A 23,554-nucleotide genomic window follows, 5' to 3' on the forward strand; every position below is an offset into this window, starting at 1 on the left:
ATTAGTAAGAACACTAGATGGCAGCACTATTTCCTGTCCTGTAGTTCTCCAGACATCTTCACGCTACCTAGCTAAGAAGAGAACGAAGCAAATTTGATAATAGAAGTAATTTAAAACAAAACATTTTAAATGTTAAGCTCCGTCTGAATCATGAAAGAATGTTTTTTTGGTTTGATGAACTATAAAGTTTTGGTGTCCACCAAGGGATGGGTGTAACTTAGGTTTCCTTCTCTTCTGATGCCAATCAGGGACAGTTATAAATGAGTCACTAGATTGTGCAACCAATGGTTGTGTAGAATATATAATTGTTAATTCTGCATCACCGCTTTTAATGCTATTTCGAAATGCTCACAATTTTCAGAATTAAATTATAGGAAAGGACACAAAATAAACAATGAAAAAATCACACATAAATATTGTACAGCATTGCAGGTATTTTTTTTTATTGATATTAAGGTTTCACTGATGAATTGGAATCATGTTTGTCATTGCAAACAAACTTACAGGTGCTGCTTTTATTAGATCAAATCTCACTCACCTCAGGACCCATTTCCCCTGGTGGTCCAGAATCACCCTGTGGTCCCCTTTGTCCCTAACATTAGAAGTAAAATATATATTTCATACATTAATAACTGTACATAATACACCTGAATGCTGTTAAATGTAAGATAAGATTAATAAACAATATGGCCAGTTTATCAGTGAAATTATATTTCAAATTAACATAGAACACTCATTTTTTATAGTTGCTGCATTTTAATTTATATATATATATATATATAATTGTTCTTATAGCAGAAGATATATATATAAGGGAAAAACCTAGGTTCCAACATGGAAGCTCCCATTACATTACTTAATAGAAATTTAGTGGAACTGAAAAAAACAATTAACAATAATTAAACAATAGTTAAACGGGACAAAATAAATAATTTTATATTAAAGTACTCATCTGTACAGTAGCAAAAGTTTGTATCTCTTAATGCGCTTTCTGTTTAGTGCATCTAATGCTACATAAAAGATTCTGTGGCTTTAGCAGAACAATCAGCTATTTAACTGATCACACAACACATTGCTTAGGTTTCAAAGAAAAAAATGTCTCTGCCAATAGTGTGCGGTTTCCAGAGAACCTAGAGAGAATTTGGCAGGACATGTGAGTGCTTCAGTAAACAAGCTGGATTTCCCTAAGTCAACCGCAAGATCACAGTCATGTGACACATACTAACGTGCTAAACCCTATACTTTGTACCAGCAGCTGGGGTACCCTTCACTAAGTCTAGGTTTACAATTTCCAGCAAATTGTGGTTCCAAGTCCAAAACAAAAACACATCATTTACTGGTAGATCATGAATTAAATTTGTCCTTTGCTAGAAATAATATGAATTTACTATAAACAAACGTATTCGTATCCCATTACTGTAGGTTTAGGACTCCACAGTTCTCAAATATGTCACTAAATTAGCAAGAAGTATAGAATAGTAAATACATGCTAGATATATTTATGTTTTCAAAGCACAGATTAGCCTGGAAATAGTTTATAAATGTATTTGTTTCAAGTATATCAGTTGTTTAAATATTGAAGATATAAGTGCAAAGTACTTTAGTTTCTATAAAGCAGTTTGTGCCACTATATATGAATTTAGATTTTCTATTTACCTCTCTCTCCTGCTAAGGGCAATTAGGGACAGCTATAAATCAGATAATACAACAAAGATTGCAAACAAAAAACTGTTAGATAATTACTGTAACAATCCTAGGTCCCAAACATCCTTGTTTGCACAGTCTTTTACTGACTGTTTTACTGACTGTTTTTTTTATCTGTCCTTAAAGGGATACCAATTTTTTTCTTTCATGATTCAGATAGAGCAACAATTTTAAGCAACTTTCTAATTTACTCCTATTATCAATTTTTCTTTGTTCTCTTGGTATCTTTATTTGTAAATCAGAACTAAAAGCTTAGGAGCCGGCCCATTTTAGGTTCAGCACCTGGGTACTGCTTGCTGATTGGTGGCTAAATGTAGCCACCAATCAGCAAGTGCTATCCAGCTTGCTGAACCAAAAATCGTCTGGCTCCTAAGCTTTCATTCCTGCTGTTTCAAATAGAGATACCAAGAGAATGAAGAAAAATTAATAATAGGAGTAAATTACAAAATTGCTTAAAATTGCTGCTCTATCTGAATCATGAAAGAAAAAAATGGGTTTAGTATCCCTTTAATTGCACTAAGGAGATAAGAGAGATACAGAGAAAACTTAAGTTCAAAATGGCAGTGCAGATTACTATATAGAAACTCAGTTGAATTTATGAAAAGAAAACATTTTAGAGCTAAATTACAGACAAATTAAGACGACTATATATTGCAATTTTATTTATTTTTTTACTTACACATAATTCAACATTATATTTTACAATCTCATACTGTTAAAAAGTCCTGTGCCCTACTAAAAGCAAGCAGTGCATGGGATATTACATTATTAAGGGCCTTATTAATCTTTAACCCTTTAAGGATCAGCGACGTACCCTGTATGTCGCTGCCCTTTTTTTGGGACTTGATTGTTTTATAGCGCGGTCTTGCCACCAGCGTTGAGACTGCTCTATTCCACAAAGCCTGCTGGAGGGAGGGCATTAATACTGTGTTCTTGCTAGACTTGTGCTATTATGTCCTGAAAAAACCCTTAACGACCAGTGACATAAAGGGTACATTGTGGTCATTAAGGGGTTAAATCATTGTAAAAGATATACTTCTGTACCCCTTGGGTACTTTCTTATTGGCTGCACTACCAATCCCACTACCTCTTTTTTTATTCAATGGAAGGCGGTTAGTCAGCCAACCAGATAACGTAAACACCCTTGCAATTTTCTGCTCATTTACAGGCAAATTTGCAGCTGGGATCACGCTCCTATTACATTCTGTAGGGAGGATGTTACATTATCTGATTGGCTTACTGCCCTGTTATGGAATCTGATTGGCTGTACCACTCACCTGCCTTTAAAAAAAAGGCTCTAGAAGGGGAGCCTGTAAGTAAGCACCTAAAATATAGCTTATACAACAATGTAAGAGGTAAATAGTGGACTCTAAGCAATGCATTGCAATTAAACAGTAACATTTCCTGTACCTTTAAATAAGAAATAGCAGAAATAAGTTCAAAATGTTGAGCAATGATGAGTACCCTCCAGATTTTTGACAACCAGTTTAAAGCACCTTTCATTTTTAAGGTCTAGACAATCCCCCCACCCCCTGTTACATTTGTTCAGGTAGATTTATTATAAAATATGGCAAACTTACTGGCTCTCCAGCGGGTCCCCTATCACCAGTACTTCCAGATGGGCCTGCAGGACCCTGCACAAACATATACAATAATAATTGTTTAAAATTCTTCTTTAAGCTGCTTGGTTAGATCTGTAATGATTACATTCCTGACAGTGCTCATAACTGTTTTCACATCACTTCCCCTATCCTCTTTATGCAGAAAAGCTAAACGCTCCCACATGCAGCCTTTTCCCCACCCCTGAGCTGCCGGTCATGCACATAAGCAGCCCACCACCATCACCCCTTATGAATTGTAGAAAAAATGTTCCCCTTGACATGTGTTCATTTGAATGTTTCTGTAAAACAAATTTTAAAGGGTCATGGTACATTAAAATTGCCCTTAATATACTGTATTTTCAATGAATCAAGCTGTAAAATATTAAATGTGCTGAGCTTGCAGGAAGAACAGGCTTTGGCCTCTATTTATCAAGCCGTCAACCGCAAATATGCTGGAATTCCGCAGCGTATTTGTGGCGAGCCTGATTCGCCTTAGTTATCAAACCCTACAAACCGGCAAAAGTAGAATTTGGTGACGTAACATACGATCCGCCGGACTCAGTCCGACACAGATCGATGCTTACGTCACTACAGATGTTCCGAACGCAAGTTCAGCACTATCTGACTACTTTTGCTAGTTATCAAATAACTACCAGGTACGCTCGCCACTTTTCCAGCCCAGCGTACCTGGTTTTCAAACCACTGCCCTGGAGGCCGCGGATACCATAGGAATCAATGGGAGTCGGAAAGCAGCGAGAGCTCATGTTCGCTGCTGCCCGATATCCCATTGATTCCTATGGGAATGTCTACACCTAACACCCTAACATGTACCCCGAGTCTAAACACCCCTAATCTGCCCCCCTACACGCCGCCACCTACATTATACTTATTAACCCCTAAACCGCCGCTCCCAGACCCCGCCGCAACTAAGTAAAGTGTTTAACCCCTAAACCGCCACTCCCGGAGCCCACCGCCACCTACATTATACTTATTAACCCCTAATCTGCCCCCCTACACCGCCGCCACCTACTAGTTATATTGTAGCTAGCTTAGGGTTTATTTTATAGGTAAGTATTTAGTTTTATATAGGAATGATTGTATTTAGATTTATTTAAATTAGATTTAAGTTAGGTGATGTTAGGGTTAGTGTTAGACTTAGGTTTAGGGGTTAATACATTTAATATAGTGGCGGTGGTGTAGGGGGGGCAGATTAGGGGTTAATACATTTAATGTAGGGGGACAGATTAGGGGTTAATAAATTTAATGTAGGTGGCGGCGGTGTGGGGGGGGGCAGATTAGGGGTTAATAAATATAATGTAGGTGGCGGTGGGCTCCGGGAGCAGCGGTTTAGGGGTTAAACACTTTATTTAGTTGCGGCGGGGTCCAGGAGCGGCGGTTTAGGGGTTAAACACTTTATTTAGTTGCGGCGAGGTCTGGGAGCAGCAGGATAGGGGTTAATAACTTTATGTAGGAGGCGGCGGTATAGGGGGCAGAAGATTAGGGGTTAATATGTATAATGTAGGTGGCGGTGGGCTCCGGGAGCGGCGGTTTAGGGGTTAATACATTTATTAGAGTTGCAGCGGGGTCCGGGAGCGGCGGTTTAGGGGTTAATACATTTATTAGAGTTGCGGTGGGCTCCGGGAGCGGCGGTTTAGGGGTTAATACATTTATTAGAGTTGCGGTGGGCTCCGGGAGCGGCGGTATAGGGGGTAAACAGTATAGTATAGTGTGGGTGTTTAGTGACAGGGTACCAAGAAAGCTGTAAAAAAGCTGAAGAGCAGCAAGATTGATGACTGTTAGTTAACAACAGTCCGCTGCTCATCGCACCGTACTTGGTGCGCGGCTTTTGACAGCTTTTTTGATAATTTTGGAGAACGTATTCAGGTCCGCGGCCGCGATGTTAGCAGGGCCGGATTTACATCTCAGGTGCCTGTAGGCGCAAAAACCTGAAGCGCCCCCCCACCCCCCCAAAAAAAAAAAGTGCAAAAAAATGAGGACTTTTTTTTATTATTATTTAGGACAACTAAAAAAAAATATTAGATGTAAAATTACATTTTCCCTTTTATGGATACACAAATACACACACCAAATGCAATATTTGTTGTAATGGAAGCTACACCAAAAATCAATATTTACTTGACTCAAATGGCCATATAATTTCTATTATGTATAACAAAAACAAATCATGTTAAACTTTTAATGCAAAATATTCTAAAGAAAACCCTATTTAAAGGGACATAAAATGTGACAGTTTGCTAGGGCATTTTATTATTGCACTAGTGCTGGCGCAGAAGTGTGTTAGCCTCTTGCAAAAGAGTTAAACACATAGTCAATGTCAGTTCTGAGACAGCAATACACATCTGTGCAGACCCAGATGGGCTCATAGGACATGTTTATTGACAAGCCATTAGTGTATTGCTTTTCTGGAGATGACTTTGACTATGTGCTTAACATTTTGTTGGAGTTAAACACAGTTTTGTGTAAACAATAGCAATATTAAAACTAGCAGAATGCAAGTTCATCAGCAACCTTTGCAGCCAGTGGAAGAAAATATAAAATGTAGGTATTTTTTCCACTACATGAATGTTGTAGATTATATGTAATCCAGGGGTCAACAAATGTGTTTAAAATTAGAAATTAGAAATTCAATTTACAACAAAACACAAACATACCACACTTACTTGATAAAAGAACAGATTAACAATTTTTAATGTGATGTGTGTGTATGTATATATATCTATATATATATATATATATATATACTACACATACATACAAACAAATATGCCATGTGAGTGGTTTACACACCTACACATTTTACAGCCTTACAGTCTACAAACTTTGTTGTCAAAGTGCCCTAAAGGCTGTAAATCACAATTGGCAACTTGTAATAAAGAGCAGAGCAGCTAGTCCCACATAACCTCCTCACCTCCAAGGCCTTTATAGAACAAAAACATTCATCCTGAAGCAGAATTTAACCCCCTGGCTATCAAAATGCCCTACAGCACATAACAAGTGAATACACTGTAACCCTCTCTGGTAGCCAAGGGTTAAAGTGCTCTGCTTGTTATGTTGTCATTGTCATTCTAGGCAGCATTAGAAGCCTTGTACAGTCCTAACCTGTTGTTCTGAAGCTTTCATTCCTTCAACAAAAAGTGTCTGCTACACATCAGCATGGAGCTTGGCTGTGTGAGGCAACAGAAGTGAAACTAAACATGCCTGGCAAAAATGGGAGGGGTTTAGTTTTAATATTTGCCCCTCTCTCCTTCATGGCTCCCTCAACTGCTGTAACATATTCCCAATGAAACACTCGACTCTGTAAGCACCTGGCAGCACAATTCCTACTAAAATTAATGCCCTCACCAAAAAAAAAAAAAAATTTTTTTTTTTTTTTTTATTACTGACAGGCAGGCGCCCCTCACTGCAAGGCGCCTGTAGGCACATGCCTACTGTGCCTAATGGGAAATCCGGCCCTGGATGTTAGGCAATCTTAGCAGAGCATATTGGTGCCGTCGAATGCAGGTAAGCAGACGGCTTGATAAATAGAGGCCTTTATCTTATCTGACTTCTTATGTACAAGATCCATCTTATCTCTTTCTGAATACACAAAGGCTAATTTTTATAGAGCTTGATTAAAAATTAGCATTTTAGTACGAATCTCATCCATCCCCACTGGGAGGGTGATTACATCTAATGCCTCTTGTTAACATAACATTTCTATAGAGAATATTGCAGTATTAATATTTTTAGTGTAGGTGGTATCTTCAACAGGCAAAACAGCTATTTTAAATGAGAATATAAAAGTAAATCATATATTGTGAACACTTTAATACCCTACAGCAGGTAAAATGGATCATTGGGAACATATTATTGGGAACACAATTTTACAGTGCAATGTCCTATTATCAACTGTATATTACATTCAAATAGATGTATATTAAAGTCTAAAAAGATCAACATTCTCATCTGAATATATTACTGTTACATTCAATAGTCAAATGATAAATTTAATATGTGGGAAACTTTCTACACCAGAAATTCACCATTTTCTCACCATTTAATCCCTTTGCTACCAGGAATTTCAGAAAAGAACTTGCCCAAAATGCCGGGAAATTGTTTAGTATTTTAGCTATCACTCCATTTAACAGAAATAGAGCATTGTTGTCTTTTTTTTATTTAGCTATATATTTTATTAAGTAGACAAACCAAGGTATTTATCTAGGCCCATTTTGGTATATGTCATGCCATCATTTTGCCGCCAAATGCAATCATATAAAAAATTGTAAACTTTTTCACAAATTTTGGGTTACTTACTAAAATTATTTACATACCACGGTTGTAAAAGCTTTTCTGGGTGCTCCTTTGTTCAGAAATAGCAAACATGCATGGCTTTGCCATTGCTTTTTGGTAATTAGAAGACTGCTAATTGCAGCTGGGCACCACAGTTCTGAAATTCTCGGTAGTGAAGGTGCTAGTTAGTTAGCAGGTATAGTAATAATATTGTAATGCGGTGATTACCCTCCCACCTTCCAACACCCGAGCCCTCCCAAACAGCTGACTTTAACCCCCCCCCCCCCCCACACACACACACACTCCTCCCCACCATCTTAGGTACTGGCAGACAATCTGACAGTATGTAGTTTAGGGCTTTTTTGCTTAAAATAGTTTTTTTTGTTTTTGTTTTAAGGTTTCTGCAGTGTAGGGAACCTCTTCAACCCCCCCCATCTCCCTAATCCCCCTACAGCTCTTTAAACCTCCCCCTCCCACTAGTGGCAGCCATCTTAGGTTCTGCAGCTGTCTGTCAATATAGTTTATATGTATTTTCTATATTATTATTTTTTTTAATTTATTTATAATTATTATTTTTTCTGTAGTGTAGCAGTGCCCCCTACCAGTGATTATTTGGTAGGGTCCCCCTACCTATTCCATACCCTTTTTCTGTAGAGTAGCTTCCCATCCCTCCCTCTGCCTTCCAAACTTTAATTTCTGTAGCATAGGGACCCGCCCCTACCTCCCACTCCCTCCACTGCTGTCTGCCCACTTGCCTCCCTCTTTCCCTCCCACACCGGCACCAAAGGAGATCATTACATACAGTGACACAGACTGTGCTACTGTCTGTAACGATCTGGCAATCTGCCTTCATATGGTAACAGAGTACCGATCGTGCTCCCTTACCATATGCGCACAGATGCCTGCAGCTCAGGAACAGCAGCTCCTGGCTGTCACTTGAAAACCGAGACTGCTGGAGCTTCTTGAAGCTGTGACAGATCTACGTTATGCGGTATGATGAGCTATGTAGGGCATGACGAAGATCTATGTCGTAATGGCTTTAGGGGTTAAAGAACTTTACTGTCAAGCAGTTTCAAACAATTATATATAGAGAAAGAGAGAGGGAGTCATCTCTTTATAACTTACTAGCTTTCCTTGTTCTCCTCTTTCGCCAGGGTTACCAGCCTTACCCTATAAAAAAAGATTTAAAATCAGACGTCTGTAAAGCCCTTATCTAATCACATTTGTACATGCAGAAATTGGAGAACATAAAGAACAAAGTGAAAAAACATTCAGTTAACAGAGATGTTAAAATATAACATTTGCATTCCGGCGTGCCTACTTGAAAATGACTTCATCAGACAAAACAGTTTGTAGAGGTATTCCTCTTAAATAAAATTTAAAAAATCGACAAAAAAAATTGGAGTAAAATGCTTGGGGAGGATTTACGAGAAGATCAATAAAATATATATAAACAAGAAAGAGAATAGTGGCGCTTTTGTTTATATTTCTCATTTTTGTTTATATACCTTTTCCAACCGTGCTAGAGAGACTCACGGTATATTTTTAGTGTGCTTTAAGGGATTTGATAGGATTCAGGGATTTCTTCTTTCTTTTAATAAAATATATATATATATTTTCAATGTAACCCATCTTTTCAGCTCAATAAACTTTATCTATATACCCTTCTGAAAAAAAAAAGATTGTTCTTGACTGTCCAGCCACCATCACTTCCATCATCAATCGCAAAACTTGCTCCTCACAAGTGATTCTTCAAATGTTGGAACAGGTAACAGTCATTGGGGGACAAGTTCTGGTGAATATGGGGTGATCCAGTAAATCAAATCTAGCTTCAGCAATGGTAGCCATGGCAACAAAGAATATGTAGCATTGTCTTGCTGGATCAGCTGACCCAACTTGCTGTGTCTCTTCTCGTTAATTTATATAGTAATTCCATGTTATGGTCTCTCCATCCTGCATGAAGCCAATCATCAAATCATCAATCATCAAAATGTATTCTGCATCCCAAAACACGGATGCCATAAATTTGCCAGCACTTTTTTCAAAGATGAGATGAGTCATGATACTTTCGTTGCTTGGAATCTGCTTTTGTCTCTGGCTTGAAGTAGTGCACCCAAGACTCATCCATAGTGACAAATCACACGAAGAAATAATCAGGATTTTTTAAATTCTTGCCAGAAGTTCTTGTGAACTCTCCTGAAGTTATCATGAAACTAAAATGAACTCAAGTCCCTCCTCATCTTGTCATGAATTTTCTCCATGGTTCCTTCAGTGACAACCTTTGACTGAAGTGAGGGGCATCTTCACATGACTTTCTCGAGCTTAAGCTCCTGACACAATTGTTTTAAGCTTTTGGATGACATTGAGTCTCCTAATGTATCAACCACATCTTTATGGATATCTATTGAAGTTAAAGGGAACCCCCAAAATCTTCTTTCATGATTTGGATGGAACAATTTTAAATAACTTCCCAATTTACTTATATTATCAAACTTGCTTCATTATCTTGATGAAGTAACATCATTACATTACTGACAGCTAGTTGAACACATCTAGTTAGCCAATCACAAGAGACAAATGTGGGCAGGCACCAATCAGCAACTAGCTACCAATAGTGTATGATATGTGTGTATTCTTTTTCAACAAGGGATACCAAGAGAAGGAAGCACATTTGAAAATAGAAATAAATGACGTGCTCTGTATGAATGATGCAAGTTTAATTTTGATTTTCCTATCTCTTTATCTTTTTCATCACGTATTTGATGACTGCATGATATTTATTTTGCTCCATTTTCTGCAAATATCTCAGCAGTCTACACAAAATGTCCAGTATGAAAAGGTTAATGTTAGACGCTTGAAATTTGACAACTGCACACTCAAACCAATATAAAACTATATACTTCCACTGCAGTAATGTAAAGCCAATTAAATCGAGGACTTACTGATTTACCCTTGTATGTCCTTACAAAGCCTCCACAGTAATAATAAGTCATCACATATTCTCCTGTTGCAAAAGGAGTTGAAATATTAGTGATAACCTGTTTGAGTCAGTTTTGGAGACCAGAGGAAGATGCCAGGTAACTCAAATAAGGGGCTATTTTAAGAAATCCTGAAAGTTTTTATATCATAAGGAGAGTAGATGGCAAATAGATTAAAGGGGTAATAAACCTAGAAAATAATGTGATATAATTCCGCACATAGTGCAGAATTAGATAACATATTAGTGATAGCTTTTTGTAACATAATATTGCCGCAGGAATTTTTATTAAAAAAGAGGATTTTTCAGACCTGCCATCTGTGCTCTACTAAGCGGGTCTGGTTTTCACTGAGCGCATCTGGGCAGCTGTTTAGTCACAGCCCTGCCCGACCGCGCCATTACACTCAACTTAGCTCGCTCCCATTGTCAGACAGAGCAGGAGCGAGCTACATTAACTAGTCCGCCACCTCTGAGGTGGTGGACAGCAGTCTTCCTGATCGGATACAATCGGGGTGATTGATACCCCCTTGCGGCTGCAAATCTACAGGGGGCAGCATTGCACAAGCATTTCACATGAAATGCTTGTGCAATGATAAATGCTTACAGCGCATGCTGTCTGCATTTAGCAATGTGGGGCTACAGCGGATCATGTCCACCCACACAATAAATCGGGCCCTCTATATCTTTAATAGGACAGATATATGGGATCTACCACATCTAAGCATTAAAAAGTATAATTCCAGCCTTGAATTTCTTGTCTTCTCCAGTAACAATTCCTGATTAGCTCATCCAATTGAGGCAAATGGTGGAGGAGTTTGACCTTTGTAAAACACATGCAGTAAACACAGTGTTAATCTGTTCAGAATGTTTTTACACTTGACCTGTATGTTAATGTATTAAAATACCACACAAAACTCTTGTAATTACAAGGTGATTTATGTCCCTTTAACATGTAATAAATTATAAAAAATATCAAATTTGTGTTTTCACTGCTCCCAGTGACACCAGTTACATGCATAAGTACCTAATCTACTATCTAACGTATACTTATTTACTTACAATACGCCCAGGGAGGCCTCTTTTGCCAGGGTCTCCTTGTTCCCCCTACAGAGAGAATTGAACACCTGTTATGTAACTGCTTGTGGGTACAAGTAGAAGTGACAATTATGCTTTTATTTCTGTTACCTTTAGACCCTCAATGCCCTGTTCTCCAATTGGACCATCAGAACCTCGTGGACCCTAAAAACAAAGCACAAGTGACATCATTTCATTTTAATAAAGGCATGGCTGTGTTTTTATCACTTCAAAATGCATTCTGTATTATTAAAGATCATAATAGTCAAAAACGGCCTGCTCTAAAGGGACAGTTACGTTTAAAATAAAATGTTCAGTCATGTGTCATGAAACAACTTGGCAATATACTTTAATGATTTATTTTGACATATTTTCATGTAATTTAGTTTTAAAAATAGTGGCTTTTCTAAGTTTTAGAATGGAAAAGGCACCCTGCTGACTCATTAAGGCTAACCCTGCTACATACATTTTCCCTAAAGGGACAGTAAAGTCAAAATTAAACTTTCATGATTCAGATAGAGTAGTAATTTTGAACAACTTTTCAATTGCAGTGTTTGGAAACATTGTATAACAAATGAGTGATATGTTAATCTATAGCACGACAACAAAATACCTGATTGTTTTTTACTATCCCATTAAAGGAGGACTTGAAATGTATAAAGCAATTCTTTACAGAAAGGGTTGTTAATTCAATTAGTACAATACTGATATTAGAAAAAAACAGTTTAAAAAAAGGACAATTTTGCTTTTGTCTGTTCATTGAATTAAAGATGTTTTTGGCTGAAAATGAGAATATGTAAAGTTCTCAGTTAATTAACTACTAATGTATAATTAATTGTCAAGCAAACAATGATATTAAAATGTTAGTTTGTGAATCTAAATTGTTACTAATCTATTAATGCTTTATGGAGCCAAATTCCCCTACTTATAAGTTGTTTCCACTCTATTCTTACAACTCGGCATCATTTTAAAAAGTGAAATGCATGTGACCCCTAGTGGTGAAAGTAATCTCTATGATGTTAAAGGGTTCTTACATAATTGTTATGATATAAACATGCTTTTATCTATCATCTATCTATCTATCTATCTATCTATCATCTGTCTATCATCTAAAGTATATATCATCTATTTACCTATTTGTCTGTCTGTCTATCTAATCTATCTATTTATCTATCATCTATTTACCCGTGTGTCTATCTATCTATCTGATCTATAATCTATATATCATCTATTTACCTATGTGTCTGCCTGCCTGTCTATCTATCCATCTATCTATCTATCTATCTATCTATCTATCTATCTATCTATCATCTATCTATCATCTATCTATCTATCTATCTATCTATCTATCTATCTATCTATATGAGCCAGTTTGAAACATCAATACATTTTAAGAGACAGTAAAGTCAAAATTAAATGCTAAATTGAATGATTCAGTCAGAACATGCAGTTTTAAACAACTTTCCAATTTACTTCTATTTTAGAATAATATTTGTCTCATTTTCATGAAAGCTCTCTAAAGCAGAGGTTTTCAAACCTGTCCTCAGGCTCCCTAACAGAACAGATTTTCTGGATATCTGAACTAGAGCACAGGTGAAATAATCAGCTCATTAGTAAACATGGTAATTAACCTGCTCTCACCCAAGGTAATCCTGAAAATCTGGCCTTTTAGGGAGGTGTGAGGACAGGTTTAAAAATCAGTGCCCTAGAGAGAAGGGTCGTGAATATCTTCTGTACCTGTATACTTTTCCTGTCTTGTCTTTTTTATTGTACCTACTGCATAGGGCTGCGAGATCCGTTGACACATTGCAATTAATGATATATATAATGATAAATAATAATAATATTAATAATAGCAACAATTAAAAAATACCATCCAATGAGCAGCCCTATTTTCTTATTAATTATATCAAGGTAAATAATTTTATACAACAGAGTGGGTGGAGATTGGAACAGACAGTGCTGCAATTAAAGTGTAAGATTTCTAAACCTTAAACCCTATATATTTTAAATGTGAATCACTTTCTGTAATCTTTAAAGGGACATGAAACCTTAGAATTTTTCTTATATGATTTAGACAGAGAATACAATTTAAACAGCTTTCCAATATATTTCTATGATCTAATTATTTGTTTCATTATCTTTATCCTTTGTTAAAGGAGCAACAATACACTACTGGGAGCTAACTTAAAACATTGGTAAGCCAATGCAAGACGCATATGTGCAGCCACCAATCCTCAGCTAGCTCCCAGCTCCTAAGCCTCCCTGAGTATACTTTTAAACAAAGGATACCAAGAGAACGAAGCAAATTAAATAATAGAAGTAAATTGGAAAGTTGTTTAAATTCACATGCTCTATCTGAATCATAAAAGAAAGAAAACCATGTTTCATGTCCCTTTAAAGCAGAATCAATACTATAAATGTTTGGCAAACCTTGGAAGAACTGAAAGACATTAAACACAGTGCAGAATAAAATATATATTATTAGTTTATTTAAACTGAAAAAAAAGTAAATCCAGTCCTCCAATCAGATATGGCAAATTGTAGTGGTTGTTTTCCATTAGTAAGTGCTCACCTAGGGCAATTCTGTGGTTGGCTGCTAAGTGAAGATGTAGATAATATTATTGGAAAGAGAATTCCACACGGTGACATATAATTAGCACTTGTAGCAGGCCCCTACAAGCTCTTGGGGAATTTAAGTTTCCATCTTACAAATTTAGATAATTATTAGCTACTTTTGTGCATCTTAAAGGGACGTGGAACACAAAATAAAGCTTTCCTGATTCATACAGAACGTACAATAAAAAATAATAATCTTTGTCTTACTTCTGTCATCAGATGTACCTTTCTCTTGTTGTCATTTGTTAAGTGTGTCGGTGTTTGCGACAATGTTATACATACAAGACCGGGTTACAAGTAGAGCACAATTGAAAGCTCAGGGTACATTATCTTTTGGAAAACTTTGCGCAATAGAATAATACACTATCTGGTATTTATAGCGCATGATTTCATATTTTACCAAAGCATCTTAACGTGGCCGAATCTTTTTAAAATTCCTCCTATAATTTGAATTGTGCTTATAAATATATATAAGTAGTGGGTTACGCGTTTCGTTCATTTGCAACAAAAAATGCTGTTGTAAAACGTACAGCTTTTTAAGACCTGAAGTAAACAATTATTAATACTATAGGACAGTAATTCATGAAGAACTCCACTACTTGAGCATCACCGGTTTGGTACACCCTCGGCTTAGCGCTCCAGCAATATCCAACATGAGTATTAAGGATAAGGTGCACCCCGATATAAGCACACCCATGTGTTAGCGCACCCAGATGTTAGCGCACCCAGATGTCTGTGCCCCCAGATTTTAGGGCCCCCAGATGTTTGTGCCCCCAGATGTTTGTGCCCCCAGATGTTAGCACACCCAGATTTTAGTGCAGCCAGATGTTTGTGCACCCAGATGTTAGCGTACCCAGATGTTAGGGCATCCAGATGTTAGCGCACCCTAGACTATTGCTCAAGCCATAAAAAAATACTCTGTCTGAATCATGAAAGTTTCATTTTAACTTCCATATTCCTTTAGATGTACAAAAATCCAGCATTTGTGAGATGGAAACTTAAATCCCAGAGGGCTGGTTCTTGTATCCTGTATCTATCACATAAGGATCAGATGCACCAAACACAAAATCTCAGGTTGTCTCCTGGTGCGCAGACAGTTTGCTGCATGTGCACACAGAGCGCTGCAGAAGGTTATCTTATTCGCATACTCACTGGCTGCAATTAGAATTTCTCAGATCTTTATGCCATAAACAAATGCATCAGCGTGCCAATTACTTATGACAAACAGGCCCCGGCAAGCTTTGTTTGTTAGGTACAAATAGTGTACAGCTGTCTCTTTAATCATTGTTGTTTTATGATAAAAAGTCACAGTAAGGAAAAAGCCAATTGCAGTTGCCTAATTAAACAAAAAAATGATTGTGTTCTACAGACAGACTGTCTCAAGTAATAAGTCAATAGCAAGAATCCTTGAACACATCTGTTGCTTCGCTGCTCACATTTCTTAGTAATCTTTGGTATTGAGGTAGCGCTGAAAATTGTGACTATAAATCAAATATTACTTCAGTTTGCAAAGCTTGTGCTTCCATATGACGTTAATAAGAGATTGATGTTTCTGTCGGCAGTGCTAGATATTTCAGAAGGATGTCTGTCTATCTCTTTATCTGTCTGTCTATCTATCTCTTTATCTGTCTGTCTATCTATCTATCTATCTATCTCGTTATCTATCTATCTATCTATCTATCTATCTATCTATCTATCTGTCTATCATCTATATACCTGTCTGTCTATATGTCTGTCTGTCTATCTATCTATCTATCTATCTATCTCTTTATCTGTCTTTTTATCTATCTCTTTATCTGTCTTTCTATCTATCTCTTTATCTGTCTGTCTATCTATCTATCTCTTTGTCTGTCTGACTATCTATCTATCATCTATCTACCTGTCTGTCCATATGTCTGTCTTTCAGTCAGTCTGTCTGTATATCTATCATCTGCTGTATATCTAGCTAGCTAGCAATCTTGCTACTTATCTAAAGTTGATTTCTGGGACTTTTAAATATGTTCCTATAATGTGAAAAAATATTATTACAAGTGACAGATTTAGAGGTAGATAGATAAACAGATAGGAAGAGATAGATTGATATATAGATAGAGAGAGATTGATAGATATATGCTGGGTAGATGGATAGATAGATAAATAGAGAGAGATTGATAGATAGATAGATACTGGATAGATAGATGGATAGATATATATAGAGAGAGAGGTTGATAGATAGATAGATAGATACTGGAGAGAGAGAGAGGGAGAGAGAGAGAAAGAGAGAGATTGATAGATAGATAGCGAGTGAGTGAAAGAGGAAGAGAGAGAGAGAGAGAAAGAGAGAGATTGATAGATAGATAGATAGAGAGAGAGAGGGAGAGGGAGAGAGAGAGAGAGAGAGAGAGAGAGAGAGAGAGAAAGGGAGAGATTGATATATAGATACTGGATAGATAGATAACTCCTTAAAACTGTTGAACTGTTTTGTTAGCTTGCATTTTTTTTGTTAAATGGCCATTCATTTATTGTTTTTGGACCAATGCAATAAATATTGTAAATCTGAACACTGAACAGCCGAATACATTATTGGACAAAATGGATAAAAAAAAAAATGATTGCTTGACAAAATGGATTCGTTCATTCATTTGGCACCAAAAAAAATGCAGGAATAGAGGGAAGGAGTTATATAGTTTGGTTAATAAGCTCCTTTATTTGTAATGATGTACAGGGGGTCTGACCATTCACTTGTGCAATGTCCCTGTACAATCCTACTATAGTATTTACTAATGACTGATGTTAGGGACAGCCGGTCAGGCGCTAAATGCTGGAGTACAGTCATACAGGAGTTGTATGTTCTTTTAAAATTGAAAAATAGGTTCTTTAAATTGTTTGAATCCTATTATGTAACATTTTAGTAATATTGATTGTCTATATTAGCTGTTCCCATTGGAAATAACAGTAACAAATCCGAATCCAACATTTGTCCAAACTGAATGTTGCATGGACGAAATGCAGCTGAAACTGACGTTTTAAAAGCCGAAACAAACCTTTTGGATGAAACAATGTTTGGCCCGTGCTCATGTCTAATTGATACACTATACTGAACAATGAATGCGCATCATTCAGTTACAGTTCAACGATAACTAAAAATCACAAAAATAATTATTTATACCTACTTATTGCATAATTTATGTTTAAAGCGACATGGAGCCAAAATTATTCTAGACAGAGCACAAAGTTTTATATAAAATGTACTTTTTTGTTGTTGTAATCATTTGCTGAAAAGCATACCTAGGTAGGCTCAGGGGCAGCAATGCCCTACTGGGAGCTAGCTGAACACATACCTAGGTATGCTCAGGGGCAGCACTGCACTACCGGGAGCTAGCTGATCACATACCTAGGTATGCTCAGGGGGCAGCACTGCACTACCGGGAGCTAGCTGATCACATACCTAGGTAGGCTCAGGGGGCAGCAATGCACTACTGGGAGCTAGCTGATCACATACATAGGTAGGCTCAGGGGCAGCACTGCACTACTGGGAGCTAGCTGCTGATTGGTGGCTGCACATACATACCTCTTATCATTGGTTCACCAGATGGTTTAAGATAGATCCCAGCAGCGCATTGATGCTCCTGAGCCTACCTAGATATGCTTTCCAACAAAGGATGTCAAGAGAATGAAAAAATTGATATAAGAAGTTAATTGAACATAAAATGTCATGCTGTATCTGAATCATGTCTGTTTAATTTTGAAATTACTGTCCATTTAATGTTTTGCTTTCAAATAACATAGCTAAATGTATCATAGGGGAAAATGCCTATTCAGCAGCAGACATTATGTGCAAGCCAACATCACTATGTGTCTGTGCTAGCCTGGCACACCACCATTGTTTTAGCTCCCTAACATAGCAACAACCATTAAACTATACAGAAGACTTAGCTCCTATAACAACAGATATTAAACTATACAGAAGACTTAGCTCCTATAATAACAACAGATATTAAACTATACAGAAGACTTAGCTCCTATAATAACAACTGATATTAAACTATACATAATGCTTAGCTCCCTATAATAACAACAGATATTAAACTATACAGAAGACTTAGCTCCTATAACAACAGATATTAAACTATACAGAAGACTTAGCCCCTATTATAACAACAGATATTAAACTATACAAAAGACTTAGCTCCTATAATAACAACAGATATTAAACTATACAGAAGACTTAGCTCCTATAACAACAGATATTAAACTATACAGAAGACTTAGCTCCTATAATAACAACTGATATTAAACTATACAGAAGACTTAGCTCCTATAATAACAACTGATATTAAACTATACAGAAGACTTAGCTCCTATAATAACAACTGATATTAAACTATACAGAAGACTTAGCTCCTATAATAACAACTGATATTAAACTATACAGAAGACTTAGCTCCTATAACAACAAGAGATATTAAACTATACAGAAGACTTAGCTCCCTATAATAACAACTGATATTAAACTATACAGAAGACTTAGCTCCTATAATAACAACTGATATTAAACTATACAGAAGACTTAGCTCCTATAATAACAACTGATATTAAACTATACAGAAGACTTAGCTCCTATAATAACAACTGATATTAAACTATACAGAAGACTTAGCTCCTATAATAACAACTGATATTAAACTATACAGAAGACTTAGCTCCTATAATAACAACTGATATTAAACTATACAGAAGACTTAGCTCCTATAACAACAAGAGATATTAAACTATACAGAAGACTTAGCTCCTATAACAACAGATATTAAACTATACAGAAGACTTAGCTCCTATAACAACAGATATTAAACTATACAGAAGACTTAGCTCCTATAACAACAGATATTAAACTATACAGAAGACTTAGCTCCTATAATAACAACAGATATTAAACTATACAGAAGACTTAGCTCCTATAATAACAACAGATATGAAACTATACAGAAGACATAGCTCCTATAATAACAACAGATATTAAACTATACAGAAGACTTAGCTCATATAATAATAACAGATATTAAACTATACAGAAGACTAAGCCCCTATAACAACAACAGATATTAACTATACAGAAGACTTAGCTCATATAATAATAACAGATATTAAACTATACAGAAGACTAAGCCCCTATAACAACAACAGATATTAAACTATACAGAAGACTTACGGCTAGATTTAGAGTTTTGTCGGTAACAACCCGCGTATCTAACGCTGGCTTTTTTCTGGCCGCACCTTTAAAATAACTCTGGTATTGAGAGTCCACAGAATGGCTGCGTTAGGCTCCAAAAAAGGAGCGTATAGCATATTTAACGCAACTTCAACTCTTGATACCAGAGTTGCTTACGGACGCGGCCAGCCTCAAAAACGTGCTCGTGCACGATTCCCCCATAGGAAACAATGGGGCTGTTTGAGCTGAAAAAAAACCTAACACCTGCAAAAAAGCCGCGTTAAGCTCCTAACGCAGCCCCATTGTTTCCTATGGGGAAACACTTCCTACGCCTGCACCTAACACTCTAACATGTACCCCGAGTCTAAACACCCCTAACCTTACACTTATTAACCCCTATTCTGCCGCCCCCGCTATCGCTGACCCCTGCATATTATTATTAACCCCTAATCTGCCGCTCCGTAAACCACCGCTACTTACATTATCCCTATGTACCCCTAATCTGCGTCGCAGCCAGCTACCTACAATAATTAACCCCTAATCTGCCGACCGCAAAGAGCCGCCACCTACATTATAGCTATGTACCCCTAATCTGCTGCCCCTAACACCGCCGACCCCTATATTATATTTATTAACCCCTAATCTGCCCCCCTCAACGTCGCCTCCACCTGCCTACACTTATTAACCCCTAATCTGCAGAGCGAACCGCACCGCTATTATAATAAAGTTATTAACCCCTAATCCGCCTCACTTACCCTATAATAAATAGTATTAACCCCTAATCTGCCCTCCCTAACATCGCCGACACCTAACTTCAATTATTAACCCCTAATCTGCCGACTGGAGCTCACCGCTATTCTAATAAATGTATTAACCCCTAAAGCTAAGTCTAACCCTAACACTAACACTAACACCCCCCTAAATTAAATATAATTTTAATCTAACAAAATTAATTAACTCTTCTTAAATAAATTATTCCTATTTAAAGCTAAATACTTACTTGTAAAATAAATCCTAATATAGCTACAATATAAATTATAATGATATTATAGCTATTTTAGGATTAATATTTATTTTACAGGTAACTTTGTATTTATTTTAACCAGGTACAATAGCTATTAAATAGTTAAGAACTATTTAATAGCTAAAATAGTTAAAATAATTACAAATTTACCTGTAAAATAAATCCTAACCTAAGTTACAATTAAACCTAACACTACACTATAAATAAATAAATTAAATACAATTCCTACAAATAAATACAATGAAATAAACTAACTAAAGTACAAAAAATAAAAAAGAACTAAGTTACAAAAAATAAAAAAATATTTACAAACATTAGAAATATATTACAACAATTTTAAACTAATTACACCTACTCTAAGCCCCCTAATAAAATAACAAAGCCCCCCAAAATAAAAAAATGCCCTACCCTATTCTAAATTACTAAAGTTCAAAGCTCTTTTACCTTACCAGCCCTGAACAGGGCCCTTTGCGGGGCATGCCCCAAGAAGTTCAGCTCTTTTGCCTGTAAAAAAAAAAAAAACAATACCCCCCCCCAACATTACAACCCACCACCCACATACCCCTAATCTAACCCAAACCCCCCTTAAATAAACCTAACACTAAGCCCCTGAAGATCTCCCTACCTTGAGTTGTCTTCACCCAGCCGAGCCAAATTCTTCATCCAAGCGGAGCAAGAAGAGGTCCTCCATCCGGTAGAAGTCTTCATACAAGCGGGGCAGAAGAGGTCTTCCATCCGATTGAAGTCTTCATCCAAGCGGCATCTTCTATCGTCATCCATCCGGAGCGAAGCGGCAGCATCCTGAAGACCTCCGACGCGGAACATCCATCCTGGCCGACGACTGAACAACGAATGACGGTTCCTTTAAATGACGTCATCCAAGATGGCGTCCCTCGAATTCCGATTGGCTGATAGGATTCTATCAGCCAATCGGAATTAAGGTAGGAATATTCTGATTGGCTGATGGAATCAGCCAATCAGAATCAAGTTCAATCCGATTGGCTGAGGGACGCCATCTTGGATGACGTCATTTAAAGGAACCGTCATTCGTTGTTCAGTCGTCGGCCAGGATGGATGTTCCGCGTCGGAGGTCTTTAGGATGCTGCCGCTCCGCTTCGGATGGATGACGATAGAAGATGCCGCTTGGATGAAGACTTCAATCGGATGGAAGACCTCTTCTGCCCCGCTTGTATGAAGACTTCTACCGGATGAAGGACCTCTTCTTGCTCCGCTTGGATGAAGAATTTGGCTCGGCTGGGTGAAGACGATTCAAGGTAGGGAGATCTTCAGGGGCTTAGTGTTAGGTTTATTTAAGGGGGGTTTGGGTTAGATTAGGGGTATGTGGGTGGTGGGTTGTAATGTTGGGGGGGGGTATTGTATGTTTTTTTTACAGGCAAAAGAGCTGAACTTCTTGGGGCATGCCCCGCAAAGGGCCCTGTTCAGGGCTGGTAAGGTAAAAGAGCTTTGAACTTTAGTAATTTAGAATAGGGTAGGGCATTTTTTTATTTTGGGGGGCTTTGTTATTTTATTAGGGGGCTTAGAGTAGGTGTAATTAGTTTAAAATTGTTGTAATATATTTCTAATGTTTGTAAATATTTTTTTATTTTTTGTAACTTAGTTCTTTTTTATTTTTTGTACTTTAGTTAGTTTATTTCATTGTATTTATTTGTAGGAATTGTATTTAATTTATTTATTGATAGTGTAGTGTTAGGTTTAATTGTAGATAATTATAGGTATTTTATTTAATTTATTTATTGATAGTGTAGTGTTAGGTTTAATTGTAACTTAGGTTAGGATTTATTTTACAGGTAAATTTGTAATTATTTTAACTATTTTAGCTATTAAATAGTTCTTAACTATTTAATAGCTATTGTACCTGGTTAAAATAAATACAAAGTTACCTGTAAAATAAATATTAATCCTAAAATAGCTATAATATCATTATAATTTATATTGTAGCTATATTAGGATTTATTTTACAGGTAAGTATTTAGCTTTAAATAGGAATAATTTATTTAAGAAGAGTTAATTAATTTCGTTAGATTAAAATTATATTTAACTTAGGGGGGTGTTAGTGTTAGGGTTAGACTTAGCTTTAGGGGTTAATACATTTATTAGAATAGCGGTGAGCTCCAGTCGGCAGATTAGGGGTTAATAATTGAAGTTAGGTGTCGGCGATGTTAGGGAGGGCAGATTAGGGGTTAATACTATTTATTATAGGGTTAGTGAGGCGGATTAGGGGTTAATAACTTTATTATAGTAGCGGTGCGGTCCGCTCGGCAGATTAGGGGTTAATAAGTGTAGGCAGGTGGAGGCGACGTTGAGGGGGGCAGATTAGGGGTTAATAAATATAATATAGGGGTCGGCGGTGTTAGGGGCAGCAGATTAGGGGTACATAGCTATAATGTAGGTGGCGGCTCTTTGCGGTCGGCAGATTAGGGGTTAATTATTGTAGGTAGCTGGCTGCGACGTTGTAGGGGGCAGGTTAGGGGTTAATAAATATAATATAGGGGTCACGGTGTTAGGGGCAGCAGATTAGGGGTACATAAGTATAACTTAGGTGGCGGTCGGCAGATTAGGGGTTAAAAAAATTTGATCGAGTGTCGGCGATGTGGGGGGGCCTCGGTTTAGGGGTACATAGGTAGTTTATGGGTGTTAGTGTACTTTAGAGCACAGTATTTAAGAGCTTTATAAACCGGCGTTAGCCCAGAAAGCTTTTAACTACTGACTTTTTTCTGCGGCTGGAGTTTTGTCGTTAGATTTCTAATGCTCACTTCAGCCACGACTCTAAATACCGGAGTTAGAAAGATCCCATTGAAAAGATAGGATACGCAATTGACATAAGGGGATCTGCGGTATGGAAAAGTCGCGGCTGAAAAGTGAGCGTTAGACCCTTTTTTGAATGACTCCAAATACCGGCGGTAGCCTAAAACCAGCGTTAGGAGCCTCTAACGCTGGTTTTCACGGCTAAAGCCAAACTCCAAATCTAGGCCTTAACTCCTATAATAACAACAGATATTAAACTATACAGAAGACTTAGCTCATATAATAACATATATTAAACTATACAGAAGACT

The 23,554-nt window shown here is 37.1% G+C and overlaps 1 protein-coding gene across 2 annotated transcripts in view; it reads right to left on the reverse strand.

Annotated features, from left to right (window-relative positions):
- Nucleotides 1–23,554, reverse strand: part of COL24A1 (collagen type XXIV alpha 1 chain) — a 416,052-nt gene that overhangs the window by 114,485 nt on the left and 278,013 nt on the right. For both annotated transcript variants that reach the window (XM_053693893.1, XM_053693894.1), the window contains exons 29-33: nucleotides 11,758–11,811; nucleotides 11,632–11,676; nucleotides 8,721–8,765; nucleotides 3,285–3,338; nucleotides 539–592 (exon numbers count right to left, since the gene is read on the reverse strand). In XM_053693893.1, the coding sequence (XP_053549868.1) occupies nucleotides 539–592; nucleotides 3,285–3,338; nucleotides 8,721–8,765; nucleotides 11,632–11,676; nucleotides 11,758–11,811 (252 nt within the window). The remainder of the gene's footprint in view (nucleotides 1–538; nucleotides 593–3,284; nucleotides 3,339–8,720; nucleotides 8,766–11,631; nucleotides 11,677–11,757; nucleotides 11,812–23,554) is intronic.

Source organism: Bombina bombina, chromosome 10 (genome assembly GCF_027579735.1).
Source record: "Bombina bombina isolate aBomBom1 chromosome 10, aBomBom1.pri, whole genome shotgun sequence".
NCBI lineage: Eukaryota > Metazoa > Chordata > Amphibia > Anura > Bombinatoridae > Bombina > Bombina bombina.